We start from the raw sequence: 16827 nt of genomic DNA, 5'->3' as shown, positions 1-16827 counted from the left end.
TGGAGAATGGCAGGGAATATGTCAATTAAAGCCAGCAAACAATGCAACTGGAAAGGCAGTTTAGATGAACAAGCAACAAAACAATAATTTTAAAAACAAAATTGCGGCTCACACATTCAACAGAGATATGAGCCAAAATTAAGCAATATTCAGTAACAGAAGCTTCTTGATCAGGTAGTAAAGGAGAAGAGCTGAGTAAGAAAGATGACAGAATGAAGAAAGGAGTTCTATAGCTCACTACCTAAATAAGTGAGTATGTTTTAGACATGTAATGGTGCAGAAGATAGACAGTGGATGGGAAACAGAGAAATGACAAGTTCCTGAAAATCCGTTCACAATACACCATTCATCAATACGCTTCCTGATATTTTTGACAATTTAAAGATCTTTGTGCATGGAAGTGCTCTCCTTCCCTCAAAATACTCATGACTGCCATGTGTAAAAGAGTTTCCCACACATTTTCAACAAAATTGACAGTTATAGTACAATAAGAATACTCTTGTTTGGATGAATGTTTTGAAACCATTAGGAAAGATGACAAAAGTGAAAGCAGCAGTATATTGAATCTACCAGCTATGAAGAAGGAAAAAAAAAATCTTCTGCTAGAAAGAATTTTGTTTACCTGTGTCCCAGCTGCTGCCTGAGGCATTGGCATGATCTGTGAAGTTTGAGTTTGAGAGACAGTTTGTGCAGGAGTGGTGCTGGCAGAAACTGAGGGCTGCTGCAGCTGGTATTGTCCAGGCTGTTGGGAAGAGGCCGGCTGCTGTGCACTCTGTAGCAGGAAAAAGAGGAAGAAGCTGTATTACCTCCCAACACAGGGTTTTTTTTAAAGCATATCCTACTTAAATTCTGCTTTTTACTCTCTCCTAAGTGATATCAGTAGTTCTTCAGAATAGGCCATTTTAACAATTACTTATTAGCATTACTAATACAATTCTATTATTGACACCAAATCTTGCAAGGGAACTCTTTCACCTGAGAAACCAAGAATGAAGATTCTATAAAGGAAGACAAGGCAGTTAAGAGAAGAGAATATTGCAGATCGGATTTCCAGTTAGAAGAAATCATGAGAACAAAGTTTGCCTGTCTAGACAGTCTAATCTGGAAAAACAAGCATTAACATGATTTTTAAAATAAATCTCAGAAAGTCAATGTGTATCTCACAGCATGTTAGACTGGGTGAGAACCAAAGGATTCCTTTGCTGCCAAACTATGGGTCAAATAGTGACAGAGGTAGACAATTGCTCTTAAAAGAGTCATCAAAATTCTATACTATGAGTATTTTACTCGTGTTTAGGAAGTGTGATCCTACCTGCTGAGTGTGTTGAGCAGGCTGGGATGGCACCGCAGCACTGCTTGAGGCTGGCTGGCCTTGCACCTGTGTCTGGAGGGTAAAAAAAAAAGGAGAATCAGCTGAGAAAAACTCCATGGTTTCTGCTGCAGGCAGTTAAAATTATTTCTGCCTGTAATTAACTAGCTGGAATAGGTTTCTAGCTTGTCCATTTGGACAAGCAGACCTTCTGGCCAAATTCCATTACAACAACCAGAACAAAGCAGAGCAATCTGGAGGAGTTCTGAACATCATTTTAAGTCTTCCAAAATAACTAATACAGAAGGACTCTGCAACCCACATGCCCCTCAACATGAGACAGATCAGCCTACCAGCTTCTTCTTCCACTGGTGATGCTTTAAGAGCAGGATGCCTTGGTATGGGGTAACTGGAAATAGATGCATTAAGTTTTACCTTTCCATGTGTTCCAAACACAGACAGGTGGGGCAATAAAAGGAGGCTACATGGAAATAAAACTATCCATAAAAAATCCAAGCAAGAAGATATACAGAATTCTAGACCAATTACAAAGTACCCAGTATACACAAAGGTCATGAGTTTCCTTTGAGAGGCATGTCAAAACACAGGCTAATAATCATTTCCAGAGTCACTACCATTCAAAGGCTACCAAGAATTGGATATGAAGGAATATGAAGGTTAACACTCTAGCTAAGACAGAATTTTTGAGCAAGCAACGAAAAAAATGGATGAGTGGCATACAAATGAATGTGGAAGATGCAAAGGAAAATGGACTGGACTTTCATTACTATTTTTGTGGCTGAAATTTTTTTATCAGATCCCAGGATCTGCATTATTGTTTTGATGACAACTGCAGTTCTTTACCAGCTCCTGGGAGAGAACTAGACAAAGACCTCCAGATGAGTTGCCTGAGCATGCACCACTTGGGTGAACTGCCTTTGTAAGAAGCACATCTGGTGCATATGTATCATATCAGAAATATCTATGAAAATTCCTTAAAGCTGTGATCATTCAGCTTGCAGAAGCTCATTAGGAACATGTCTGTTAAAATTCCATACTTTTCTAATTATGGAAACTTTGGGGAAAGTAGACTACCAATGAAGAGAACCATTTTTTTCTTTGCTGTTTTAGAAGCTTCAGACTGGGATCTACACATGGGCTACACCCCACTGCTGTAATATGTGTACACATTGACTCAGTTTGGGTTTCAAATTCTAATCTTCTAATGAATTAGGTAAAAGACCCCAGAACTTATATTCTGCAAAAGAAGTGACCTCTTTTTTTTGTTTTCCAAATGTATTTTATATCCATCAGAATTTAACCCCTGAGTTTAACAAAGGTTTATGGAGAAAAAAGTTTTCAAAGTTCTTGAGTAGGAGATTCATTCTACAAATTCTACAGCACAGCAATTGCTACCTATTGGACTAGTGATGAAAGCTGCTCCAGCATTATTAAAACACCTTTAATACTCCTTACAGAAAGCCTTAAATACTTAGTTCTTGAACTAAACACACAGAGCAAAATGATTCTGCTTCACACAAATCCCGAAGTTGCTAACACCCCAGTAACTAAAATGTCAAAGCCCCTAATTCCAAGGACAAAAGAGGTAAGAGAGAAGACTATTTAAAGCAAATCCTCTCTTTTCACAGGAAGTTATGAGACTTCAGACTAGGAGTGCAGACACAATGTATATAGACACACCTCACAGTGTACAGAAAAGTGACCATTGCAAATGCAGATACCACATATGCTGATAAAACACACATATCCAAACTAAGCCTCAAATTTTGCTATTTAAAAGGACACCAGATAAGGCTTATAAAGTGGCAATACCAACTAGCAACAGTTGTTTGTGCCATTAATTAACTACTCAGCCTGTTTAGCTTCTTCAAATACTTGAACAAATACATTTCCAAATCCATGTACACATACATAACACAGCTCCTTCCATTCCTCTCTTCCCACTTTCTTTCCCCAAGTCTAGAAAAAGCTCTTGCATTTTGGACAGTCACCAAAATCACCTTGTTGTCTAATTAAACATTATTTGTATGAAAGTTCAACCTCAAGCAACACATTCAAACAGCACCAACAGAAGCACCAACAGAAGCAAGTTGTACCACCACTGCTGATTCTGCGTGAAGATACATTTCATTAAAACCACTGTTTAAAAGCCAATTTGGTACTCCAGCAATCTCTCACCAAAAGAACAGCTAGTCCCAGGAGGAACACTGACCATTTTTTACTTTAACACAAAAGCCCTACCAATATTTCAGCCAAATCTGAACACAGACCAGATGGTTGCTAATTCCTCATTATTTCATAGCAACCTGGTTAAGTTAAAGAGATCCTAGTATAGACTTGGTGGAAAGACACCCCCATGAATGCTAATTCTTAGAACCACACGGAGCAGGTCTAAAAGCAAGGTTTCCCTTTCACTATGACTTATAAAAAGCGGTGGAATTGTGGAAGGGTTTTCTCCTGTAACCTGAGGATAGGATGCAGGTGGTCCTGATGAAAACGAGGTGGACAAGGCCTGCTGAGTTGAGGTTCCCTGGGGGAAGCAGATGAAGAGCTGCGACTCCTGCAACACCTTCTGAGGCAGCTGAACAATGGGCAATGAGAAGTCTGAACCAAAAGCAGAAGATGATCCCCCTGTAGGGGGAGGAGACTGGAAATCACCAGTGTCAGAGGAAGTCAGCTGTGAGGAATCACTGGAGTATTCTGGGCTTCCTTCTGGCCAGCTGCGCCTGGCAGGGCCCCCTCTGGGACCCGCTACCCCAGCACCAAGATAGTTACACTGCTCTTCTGTCACGGGCTGAAGCCGACCGTGCGACCCTATGCCTTGGGTGCACTCCTCATGGCTGGTCTCCATAGAGCCCCGGCGACTCCTGTAGGCCCGCGGGGGTAAAGCTGCCCCTTCTGCCGCAGCAGAGCTCTGTGTGTGCACATGGAACTCAAAGACACAGCTCGCTCTGCCATCAGCGCTGTGAGAGAGCACAGCCGGGGCCGAGTGTGGAACAAATACCTGGTGGAACGTCATCTGAGCTGGCTCTGCACTCAGGGGAGCTGAAACACTGGATAATGGAGAAAGGGGACCCATCCCAGAATCCAGCCTCAGGCTCTGAACATGTCTTGCCAAATATGTTTGCCCCGATTGAAAGTCGAACACAGAGCTTTGTGGAGGACCACCTTGCCCATGGTTTGACTCAGAGACCTGCTTCAAATGCTGTTCAGTCACGTGAGAGTTATAAGCTACTTGATCATACTGCTCCGATACCTGTGATGGATAGTGCATGCCCACCAAATATACAGCTTCTGGATGCATCCTGTAGTGAGCATCCTCTGGAGGTGTTGGTCCAGATCTATAGTCACTGTGGACAGGAGCTTGCTCAAACACGGGATTAACTTGCACATGCAGAGGCTCTCCAGCGACTCTCTGAGCTGCTGCGCCCAGCATAACAAATGCCTCTGGAGTCCAATTGGTGGGACTACCACCAGGTGGAACTAAACTCTGGCCAGTCTTCAGCAATGGCTGGAAGTGGCAAGTTTGGGCTTCCAAAAATGAAGTGCTCTTGCGCCGCTGAGCAATTGCCACCTTCGGCGGGCAGACAGGTGGTGGTGAGAAAGACACCGGCCGTTCATGAACGGTTGGGAAAAATATCTGTGAATCTGGGAACGGTGGTGTTCCCCCACGAGGATGCTGAGGCTGTATTGACATGAACAAGACAGGTAATTCATACATTAAAAGTGAAAGCACATCAACATGCACAGTTCACTAGGCAGTTCTGTGAAGTAACTTTATAGAATTTATACTCAATTCATGGTCAAAAACATACAGTACTTAGGAAATTTAGGTGAGTTGTAAATATCCATTAAATACATCCATGGCAGGCATAGCTACAATTGGGAACATTTGCTGGTGTTAGAGCTGCTTTTCCAGTTCAATTCCAATAGTTAACGAAAAGAAACCAATTTTGCTCCTGACAATGGAATGAGAGTTATTGTCATGGCCTATCCATTGTGATCAGTGCTTGAAATCCAATAAAACCCCTGAGGTCACTGCCATATGTGGAATATGAAATTCAGAACTTGAAAACAGCAACAAAGCAGAGCCTCTAATCTGCACTCAGAAGATGACATTAGATGTTAGTATTTTCCAATACAAAAACCACAGTACTAGTGTCCTGTATGCTATCCAAAAAGCTAAAAGGAAATGTTTTGTAAGACAAAATATCATTAAAGTTTATTAAATTAATAATAACTTGATTGAATTAATAATAATTTATAATTTTAAAATATAATTTAATATCATATTTTTAAGACAAAAACATCATTTAATCACTTATGATCATACCTTTTCATATAAAAAATTAGTATTCATTGAAGCAAACTTAACTCTTGCCTGGACAGTAAAACATTCATAGGTTTAGTAATAGCACAGTCCTCAGGCAATTCCATGCCTTCTGAGTACTACTTCAGAGGAGGCTCATTTTATTTAAGAGTTGAAGGGTATTTTTCACTAAAGAGAGTTCTATGTAAGAACATCAAACAATTTAGTAATTTTGCATCTTTTCATCTCTGCCTGCAGTATGCCCAGAGACAATGTATTATCTTCCCTAATAGAAAAAAAAAATTGCAGGAGCCAGTAGTAAGTATACTGTTCAAGACAAATGGCATTTTTGAGTTTTTCAAGTTGCTGTTTCCCCATTGTTTACTCTCTCCCCAGCCTCTTTTGTCCAGAAAAGCAGCAGCAAATTTCCCTACTGACCAACACTAATGAGAAGGTCCTACAGATGAAATACCTTTCCTAGGTTCTAAACCTGGTTCCAATAACTTCATTTACACAAAAATGTTTCTCAAAATTTATCTTGTGTAAACTGAAGCTCAAAATGGAAAAGAATCTACCTTCTTTATTGCACATTATCTTTGCATCTGACTTTCTGATTTCTAAGAAATATGAAACTACTGCTCCTTCTCATTAAGAAGTTGAAGTGGCATTTCTGATAAGAATTCACAAAAAATACCTCAAAAGTATTCATACTCTAAATATCTAATATTACTATCACAGCTAGTCAAAGCTTTAAGAATAAGCAGCCACAGCAATCAGGCTTTAAAAGCTTGTTGTTTTGTGAAGGGCTTAATTAACATTCAGTGTTTACTAAGAAGTTGAAAAATAAGAGTCTTCTGACTTTGGGTATTAAGACCTAGTCTTCCCTTTACCTTCTGTGGTACAACTGGGTAATTTACATTTATACTGTCCTAAAAGACAAGATACAAGCAGTCAGCCACTGTTTGATAATGTTTACCAGTACTGCTTCATAGAAATAAATAAAATTAACAAAATCAACATTCCAGCAGCACAGTATAAGGAATTGACTTTTCAATTTCTCCCTTTAAAAATGCCCAGAGGCCAGGATGTATTTAATGATAACTTATCTTACTGTGCCAGGAGGCAAATGGTAACACATACAGGACTGACAGAGAGGGAGGGCAGGCTGGAGCGTCGATGCTTGCGTGGAGAGGCAGAGTGCATGGGCAGGACACTTTCCAGGGCTTTAGAAAGCTTTTCTGCAAAGGTTTCTTCAGGGACAGTCCGAAGGTAGAAAGGAGAAAGAGGTGCAGACAGCGCTGGTGGTGGGGTGCAAGGAGCACTGAGAGGGATGCAGGACATACAGGGAAGAGCAGGAAGGTGGGGGACACAAACTGACATGCTACGACCACGTTGAGGCTAAAGGAGGAAAACAAAAGTTAAGAATTGAACACTTAAAAAAAAAAAAAAAGTAATAACAAAACGTGCAAAAACTATAATGAGGTAGAAAAGAAATGAAGACACACAATGGAAGGCCCAATATTGACTAATATGTGGTACCACAAGATATGAGAATGCTGAATGAATGCCAAGACACACTGGGAACAGGCTTTGTGCACCTCTGAGGAGCTGAATTTGCCTTAGATTACTGAGCAGTGTAGAAAGCTCCCCAGAACCCTCCTGAGAAACACATGGAAGGCACATCAGACAGAGACTGTTTTCTCTCAGGCCACAGACACAGCCCATAGTGTGTGTACTCAAAGCACCTGGTAGTCTGACAAATAAAAACTTAAGATACTAATGAGCTTTCAAGCATTGATTAGTTTTTAGAGTAAATGTGTGTTTACAGGTGTCACCCAGTTCTTCTACTGGAGCAGTCCCTCTGCCCGAATTATGAACTAAATGTATGCTGCTGGCTCTCTATTAACTGAAACATCACCATAAAAATTTAAACCTTACACCTTCTACAACATGAGATGTGGAAAAAACTCAGTTTAATCTGTGGAAAATTCTGTAAAAAAGCACCTTCCAGATGCTGGGCCAATAAAAACATCTGGATTTTGTAATTTTGCCACGATCCAGAAGGCCACAGGTCAAAAACCAATCAAATCAGAAGAAAGAGAATAAGGTTTTGAGGTGGGATTTGCATTTTTTGGATCAGGGGCTTCCGTTATTGGTTTGTGGTTTGGTGGGTTTTTTTTGTTGGTTTTTTTTTGGTTTTTTTTTGGGGGGGGGGGGGAATGTTGTGTTTTGCTGTGGGTTTTTTAAGTGAATGGAAATATGACATTTTTAAAGAGGCAGTATATGCTTCTTATGGAGGTAATCCACATTATCTTAAAACAAAAAAAAAAAAAGAAATAAAGACCTCCAGAGAGAAAACAGCAAGATATTCAGTGGAGATCAGACTTTCAAGATTTCTGTTGTGAGAAATCTTGTGAAATTGCTTAAAAATTTGGGAGAGAGGTAGAAAAGAACTCAAATTGTTCACTAAATACATCATCATCTATTCCAAGGCAGGAGTAGTTATACATCCTTCCTGACTCTAATTTATCTGAATAGTTCAGAAACATCTGCACTGACAGAAACTACAATACTTATCTATCTTTACTGAGTATTAAATAACCCCTTCCCAAACAATAATTCCATGCTGCAATTTAGGCTTATCATTCCTTATTCTGTCTAACAACAATGTTGTGATCTGATCAGCCTCTCCTTATTTCATAGCAGCCTTTCACAGCTTTCTCTCTCCTCAAGCTTATCTTGTATAGACTCAATTATTTCAGTCTTCCCACATAAACCACATTTTTTTTGTATTTCTCCTGGGTTTTTTTTAACACTCTTTGAATTTTCTCCCAAGCCACCCTCCAGTTCACTCAACCAAGGTGTCCAGGATAGACTTACCAATAGCCAAGAGCAGAACTACTATTTCATATAATGGGATGTTTGCCTTTTTCATGACAGCATGATGTTTTTGACCATGTCCAGCTTGTGCTCCAATGTAATCCCTGACTTTTTTAAAATTTATTTTGCAAAATGGCTGCCTAGCCAGTGGTTACTCATTATGTACTTGTGTAGCTGACTATTCCAGTTTAAGCACCAACCTTGTTCTTGTCCTGATCAAATTGAATTCTGTGATTCTTTTTAAGGCCATTTCTTCTATTGCCAATATAATTTCGACCTGTCAGTCCCTTCCCAACAAAGGGTTAGCAGTCCCTGTAGTCTGCCAGCCTCCTGGTACCACTGTTGTCATCACACAGCATTGAGCACATTTTTGCAGCAAACTATGCAGCTTAGCTGTTCCTTTATCATGTGCTTGTTCTCCCTCCTCCTCCCAAAAGATTTTGGTCTTTCAACCTGGAAGCCAGCCATCCCAAGAGAGTGACATGGCTTCTGGCCCAGTATGTGCCCACACTCCAAAATATGGCTTACCCAGAAGAGCAACTTATTTAGAGGGATTAAGAACTCATCATCAAGGACTAACAGTACCACACACCTCAGGTTAAGTGTCTTTGAAAAAGATGGAGATGACTTGATTGTGGGTGATAGCAGCCTGTTTGTCAAAATCCTAGTTACGCCAGTGATCCTGTAATAAAGCCTACAACCACAGGTACCAGAAGAAGTGAGGACCCTCAATCTTAAGTGTCACATCTTCTTTATGGTGTTACTACATTATACCATAATGTCTGCCTCAATCTTGGATTTTTATTTGTGTAAAAAACAAGCGACAAGGGAACCACTGAAGACAATATACAAGTAGCAGAAGTTCTACTCCAGAATTAGAATAGATTTCTGCATACTCTCTTATTCAGATCTAAAAAACATACCAAGGAAAAAACATACCAAAATAAAAGGGCAACACAAATGAACATAGTAGGAAAAGTATTTGTGCCCAGTGCAGACTTTCCAGGGAAAAGGAATACACACGATGAGCAAATCAACACAAGCTAGAAATAAAACCAGGAACAAGGATGTGGGGTCTTTTCAGTCTGGAGCTCTCACATGCAACATTCTGTAACAGTTAAAAAGTCTTACCTGCAATATCTGTAATCAAAGTCTCACAGAACACACACAGCAATTTCATACAGTGGCTTCAATTACTCTAATCCCCCTAGTAACTTCATATACACATACACACAGCACCTTCCCAAGCAAAATTAAATGCTTATTATCAAGAGGTAGTCTTGTTCTGAGGAGGTTACTTCCACTCACAAAAATGGCTAACCCATTATTCTGCTGAACTGCAGCCAAGATTAAATAAAAGCTTTAAAGGCAAAGACGCTCTTGCACTTTCCCCTCCTCCCCTAAAATCAGTCATCTTGCAGAAAAAAAAAAAAGCCCCTGAACTCCTCCCATGCAGAATCACTATCCTATGCAAAACAAAACACACGTGGAAGACGGCCTGGCAGATTTCCTCTCACCTTTCAACAGACACACAAAACCAAGTAATTCCATGCACTTGCAGTGCTGTAAGGTCTGGCTTACCGCTGCAGGTGGCTGATAACCTCCATGCTGCTGGGACTGCACTTGGCCAACTGAAGCTGGGTATCCCTGGACTCCAGTGTTTGAGACTGACTGGTCATGCTGGGAACCATAGGACACAGCCTGCTGACTGCTCACAGATTCAGTGTACACAGATGACCCCTGGCCACTGTCAACTGTTCCATCAGCTGCAAAAGTTTAGGATAAAAATCAGCATTTCAAGAACTGTGGTCTGGATTAAAAATTTCAAAGATCCTATAACTGATCAAACATTAAATTGATTTTTCTGCCATTGTGGACCTTTATTATCATTTTACGTCTTGTAATGTTTAAGCTGATTTTAAGATCCTTTTTTCCTCCATTATGCCTTCCCCTAAAACCCTGAAAAAATTACTCATTTCAGGAGTTCTTTGGGAACATATTTAAGAATAAACTGTATTTCTTACAAAAGGCTGGACTAGAAATAGAAACCTAAATTCCACATTGTTATGAATGCTCTTTCAAGATTTATTAATCATTATTTTTATTTAACTTTATACAGACATTTAAAACACTTGTGTTGTGCTGGCTGGCAGATGCACCATATAGGCACAATAGTGAACTAGGCACAATAGCCAATTTAAAATCCTGGTTATCTAATGAGCAGACAGTAATTTGCTTTTTAACTTCATCATTCTAATATAGAAACTGACACCTTCCATCATAATTCAAATACTGATTCAAATGCTGGGATGGCAAAAGAAGAAAAGATAGGATTATAAATTCATCTTTTCATGTATAGTATGTAAAACAGAAAATTAAGACTTTTCAGAAAGGAAATTATGAGCTGAACTACTTGTAGATTAATCTCATTTCCACTTTAAAAGTAAGTTAACAAGGATTCAAATAAGTGGTTTTAATAGCCTGATCTGCCAGAATACACTGTCGCTGTAGGAGGGCAGCAAAACCAAAGGCATATGTTCATGCTTTAGGTGCCCCAGTTCATTCAGTATATTGCCTTGAAACAAAGAGAAACCATTTTGTGCTAAGACACTGGGCCAAGCCTTGGCTCAGATAAGCCACAGGAATGCATCTTAAGTTGCTGTGCTTTCTAGCGGCCTAGTGTTCTTCAGCAGCAGCAATGGCAGACAGCATCATCTGAGGGCATTTACTGCTACACCCACCAAAAACACAAAACTAACTGGAGGAACTGTGCAAGTGCAGGAGTTGCTAAAGAAACTAACTGAGGCACTTACAAAGAACAGATATACTGGGTTGCTGGAACTGCAGCTGTTGGTGTTGATCAGCTTCTGGCTCTTCAGGCTCCACTTGTGTAGAAACCGACGCTGAAGCAGTAGGGACAGGAGTAGTACCAGTGACAGACTGGGGATGTTTTGACCCTGCATGGGAAGTACTTGATGGCTGCTGCTGCTCCAGCTGCTGCTTCTGACTACCTTCTTCCTGAAGTATGTTCTCCTGCTCTTCTTGCACCGACTGGCGCTGCTCTCGCTTGCGCTTAATCAAAGATACCCTGTCCTTGATAGCCTTCGCCATTGTCTTGTGATCCCCTTCACAGACATAGCCAGACTCCACCTGAAGGAGGATACATTCACGGAATTCACACTGCCACAGACAGCCCCTGTCCCAGTGCTGCAACAAAGCTCTTTCTGGCACCACTCATCTACACACTTGTGAACCCGTTTATTTCTAGACACTAACAGCAAAAGCAGAGGCTGACAGACCACATTCCACTATCACAGAACAGCACTGCTTCCAGAGCTTTGTCAGACCACCAGCACTTACCATTTCCTGTGCCACATCCTCTGGGACATCTCTTTCCAAATCAAATGAAAACTCTATTGCCTCATTATCTTTGTATTTGCCCTTGAGTTTTTTGATGTCTTCAATTCTGAGCCAGAGTTTAATGGCAATTTTTTCTCCATCATCTTCCTCTGCAAGTTCTACCCGTACTCCAGTCTCTTCTTGGAAGAAAGCATGATTCAAAAGGTCCTTAATAGCATATCTAGATATTGGGAAAGAATGTAGAAAGCACATTCAGCTGTCAGGATTTCATAAAATATTAAGGAATAACCTTAAGGAATAAGCCAGATGCTCCCCTGATTTATTCTCTAAATATGCTGTTCTGAACCACCTTATGTGCATTCTGTTGGGTGTAATTAGAAGCTTTGTCCTGAAGGTACAAAAGAGATTTACAAACACATCATTAACAATCATAGTTAACAGCTTAAACTAAATGGCAAAAAATAAGTGATGTGCAACAACATTAACTTCAAATGAGAAAAGAATACTAAATTGTTTAAAAACAAGAAAAAGAACTGAAACTAAAAATACACAGCAACACCATCAGATGTAAAACTTCAAGAGTTAATAAAATGGGATGAATAAACATCCACGAACAAACCAGCTCTGAACAGAAGGCAGCTAAAGGGTGAACAAAAGCTGGAACAGTCTGAAATCGACATTCAGTAAGCAACAACCATGTAAAAGCAGAAAACAAAACAAATCCCACAAATAAGCCATCAGCACAGTTACAGATTTCCTGTAATGGTATAAGTTAACCACCTGAAGTAGAAGTCATCTTGCAGAAAATATGGACAAAAATGAGCAGCAGGAATTTAAAACTTGGAGTTCCCAAAATGATCAGTCATACCAACAGAATCAAAGGGACAAAAAAGTCCAAAGGATTACAGAACCACCAACCAATACAAATACCGGGAAACCCAGAAGGACTGTCCTCGAGGCCCTACTCTGCTGATTAGGTCAGAGTTTTAATAACAGCAATAGAATTTCTGAATAAACTGACATGGATGGTTACTACGGCATTTGCACTTTTCCTGACACTGTTAATCCTCTTAAACAATCTCTGAATGGGAATCTACCAAAGATCAGAAGCTGCAGAAGTAGTACGGCCTTCCCACTTTCATCAGAAGAACAAAGACACCAGAAACTAACTGGATTTGCTATCATCAAAAGGACATAAAGGCCTCAGACAGCAGCTAGTACCTTCATCTGCAAAGCAAGTACTTACCTTTCACCTTTGTTTTGCCGAATGCATCCCTCAATAATCTCCTTCACTTCAGGGATTGCTACTTTATCAAAGCTGGCTGGCTTGACACCCTGAAACACACAAGTAACAACTGAGAAACTACAAGGGCCATTTAAGTTTTGATTGTGTTGACAAACCACCTATTTTTACTCTCTAGGTAACTGACCTAAATAACTAGTGCAAATTAAGGCAAAGTCTGACCCCAGTACTACTGCTCATTTGTTTGTTAGTGACTTTTGCAAATGTTCCACACACACCCCTTCCCATTTTCCATCTACATTAGCACTTGGATGCTCAAGTTGTGACGGGAGAACATTTTTGTTTCCATGGAAGTTGTGCAGGTTAGAGGGAAGTACACAGACTAGACTGAGAATGGAAGGAAATGGTTCCTATGTATCACTAATGCCAGAAACCACAGGATTAATTTAACAGTCTTCAGAGCATCCTGTTGCTTCCCAAAATGTTTCCAACCTGCCATTATATGAAGTAATTTTTTTACAGGAAAAACCTTAGCCCAGGATAATCTGACTGGATCATTAAATAACTTGTACAATGTTCAAAAAAAAAAACCAAAAACCTTCCAGTATCTTAGCTCTCCCCCAAAGCACCACTGTACCCAAACCACCCTCCTGCATCACTGCTGTTGTGAGTTCAGGGAAATGAGCTTACAACACAGGCTTGTGTACAACAGCCCTTCCACAATGCACAGCAACCCTTTTTCCAATATATGCTAAATTACAGGGGGAAAGGAAAACAAAACCTAAATAAGATTAACCACCCAAAGCAGTAAAACATGCCATGAGATGTGACCATCTGGGAATTCTGAAAAACATTTCAGGCAGAGAGCCAAGCTTCATCACTTAATCACAGCCAAAACTGGTATTTTGGGGCCAATTGTCCACAACAAAATCTGGCACCCAATTTTACTTGATTCAGCCTTTAGTTTCAAACTCTGTATTTAAAACACCAGAATGAAAGAGGATGAAGACATGCTGTTCCAATGTTTGAACAGAGATGGTGTTTTCAAGCTAAACAATCCTGAAATTATACACCTGATACATCTGACCCTGTGTCACTCCTGAATGACAACTAAACAAAGTGAAAACCACATCTCTGAAGTACAGAAATAAATGAAATAGCACTACAAGCACTGTGATTTGTGCCCTAAACAGGAAGTACTTCTCCCAACACCTACAAAATACTGGTGACATCAAGACATGATCCTTCCCCATTGCTCTGTTGTGAGCAGGAAACAAGCCTTGAAACAGAAAAGTTTGAGTCGAAACCCCAGTCTTTGCACCTACTGACCCTGTACTCAGAGTTCTTAAAAGAAAAAGAAAAGCCAACACAAAAACCCCACACTGCAAAAAGGAAACAATTCATTTGATAAAAAACAGTATACTCTTATAACAGGAAGGTTATCGATTTCTTTGGTCTAAAATTTGCCCTTGTGAAACTCTAGCAATTGAAATTCACAGAACTGCAGACTAGAATAAGCACTGAAACATAGCCTGCCAATGAATTAGCTGAATACTTTTAGAAGCTTTGCTGACTATTAAGCCTTAAGAAAAATCAATGTCCCAGGTGATGAAACATCAGACCCAAGTTTGGATGGGTAGGTTTCAGACTCTAACCAGGCCTTATGTAAACCTCCAGCTTCTAAGCAGGACCCAGAGCTCTCCATTCTAAAGGGAAATAGAAAACTCTGCTCATACAGTTGACTTGTCAAAGGTGCCACTTTTCATTATGACCACACTTAAAATGGTCCCAGAAGTTCAGGTTTCTATACGGAGTATAGATATTTCTATATATAATTAAATGCTCTCCTGTATAACATACATAACTATGCAATAATTAGTCAAGTCTTTATTGCATATATTCCCATCTTTGCCCAAGTTTAACACATGTAAGTCTTTTAAATAGCTCAAGCCTCAGACATAGCAGCCTGCACCGACATTCATTTACACTGTGGCAGCAGAAGGATGATGTCAGATCTGTGACAATCTCATCTCAGAAAACTAAAAGCTAACATGAGGAAGACAACTGGTACAGAAAAATATCAGAATAACAAAGCCAGGATTTGATTTTTCTTGTTAATTATTGTACCACATGCTCTGCTCTTGCACAGAGCCTGAAAAGTTAAAGCTAAAGATAGATTTTTAAACGAGAAATTCAGTCTGCTACCCCACGTTTCTCACTGCTGAAAGAAATTAAACACTAGTCCAAAATCTTCAAACACTTCCATGAGGACCATTTTACAATACCCCACTTTATGAATTCCAAATCAAGAGTATAGTTAAAAAGTGAAGGTCCTGCCAGTCTCCTTTAGCACAGCTTCCATGCTCCAACTGCTCCTCAGATAATCTGGGAGAAATCACACTAGGGCCTAAAACCAACACGGGATTCTGTGTTCAAGCAGCTCCCTGTTTCTCACTTTGCTCCACAGTCCATGAGAAGGGCTGCCTAAGCCTCCTCTCCAGCCCTGGACAAGCACTCCCCAGATACTGAAATTCATGAGCTTTTCAAACCCTTTTGTTCCCTCCTGCAAGCACCAATGGAAGTGTCAAACTATTTTATACAACAAGACAGGGGTACTATAAATGATTAAAAACTCAATAAATCAGTGAAATCTTTTCTAACCAGAGCTGCCTACACACCTTAATCTGCCATCACACAGAAACCCAAGGGAGATCAGGCCCTGAAATTCACATAACCTTGATGTGTTCTTAAGACTGCATGAGCTGGGCAGCCAAGCATACCTTCAGCAGTTTCTGAACCCAAAGGCACTCGAGGAAATACAGTGTTCCCTGGTTTTACCACACTTAAAACGGTCACATTCCTATGTGCTGCTCCTGGTCCCCAAACTCCCTAAGAACAACCACAGGACAACTCAAATCGTAATCTACTAGTCCAGTTTCCCAGTGGCAGTTCATTAAGAACTAAACAGCTAAATCCCACTACCATTATTTACAAGTTTGCTAAAGAAACAGCAAGAAGAGCCCTTGCAAAAGGAAAAAAAGAGTAGGTACGTATAACAGGCACACATGAAAAATCAACATTTTCTCAAACTACTGCTCTAAAATTGCACAAGCTGACAGTGCTGCTGAAAGCAACAGTGTCCTTTTCTCCATTTCCCAGTCCCACATCCATGTAATTCCCTTTATTTTGCCAGCAAACACATTAATACAGTTGCATTATGAACCAAATCACAGCATGTATCAGACTTGAAACAAATCCAACCAAAAAAGGCAGCAGCAGCTTCCAGTGAGCTGAAGTTTCCTATGCTGCTGCTTGAGCTCTCAGGCTTACAGAAGGACAGTCAGGGCAGAACTGCTTATTTTGAAAGAAGCACCAATTTAAAATAAAAATCACTGAACACTTAGATTTTGAGAATACCTCTAAAATATGGATGCTTATGTAGGCAGCGACAGATACAAAACTAAAAACTCACAGTTTGCATGTTAAGCGTAAGAAAGATTTCATATTACGCTTATCTTACATATTATAAAGTTTGTGATTTTAACAGATTTTAACCAGGTAAAAAAACATGTTCGAAAATTCAACATATACAGTTATTTGATGAACTAAAAGCAAGTTGGGCATTCTTAAAAACACTCAGTTTCCAGGAAACTTTTAAACCCCAAAGTATAAGCTATGCAGAACTCTTCCACAGTTTTTTGCCCA

General features: G+C 40.0%; 1 protein-coding gene across 16 annotated transcripts in view; it reads right to left on the bottom strand.

The window, feature by feature from the left end:
- Positions 1-16827, bottom strand: part of WNK1 (WNK lysine deficient protein kinase 1) — a 96424-nt gene that overhangs the window by 29318 nt on the left and 50279 nt on the right. For 12 of the 16 annotated variants that reach the window (XM_041484461.1, XM_041484464.1, XM_041484463.1 and 9 more), the window contains exons 5-12: positions 13126-13214; positions 11880-12099; positions 11333-11669; positions 10101-10285; positions 6780-7037; positions 4587-5015; positions 1313-1384; positions 623-772 (exon numbers count right to left, since the gene is read on the bottom strand). In XM_041484461.1, the coding sequence (XP_041340395.1) occupies positions 623-772; positions 1313-1384; positions 4587-5015; positions 6780-7037; positions 10101-10285; positions 11333-11669; positions 11880-12099; positions 13126-13214 (1740 nt within the window). The remainder of the gene's footprint in view (positions 1-622; positions 773-1312; positions 1385-4586; positions 5016-6779; positions 7038-10100; positions 10286-11332; positions 11670-11879; positions 12100-13125; positions 13215-16827) is intronic. The other 4 variants (XM_041484472.1, XM_041484473.1, XM_041484474.1 and 1 more) reach the window with 2 other exon arrangements.

This window comes from Pyrgilauda ruficollis, unplaced genomic scaffold, assembly GCF_017590135.1.
Source record: "Pyrgilauda ruficollis isolate IOZ18807 unplaced genomic scaffold, ASM1759013v1 scaffold66, whole genome shotgun sequence".
NCBI classification, from domain to species: Eukaryota; Metazoa; Chordata; class Aves; order Passeriformes; family Passeridae; genus Pyrgilauda; species Pyrgilauda ruficollis.
The sequence above is the reverse complement of the archived record's forward strand: the minus strand, read 5'-3'. Positions and strand labels throughout refer to the sequence as shown.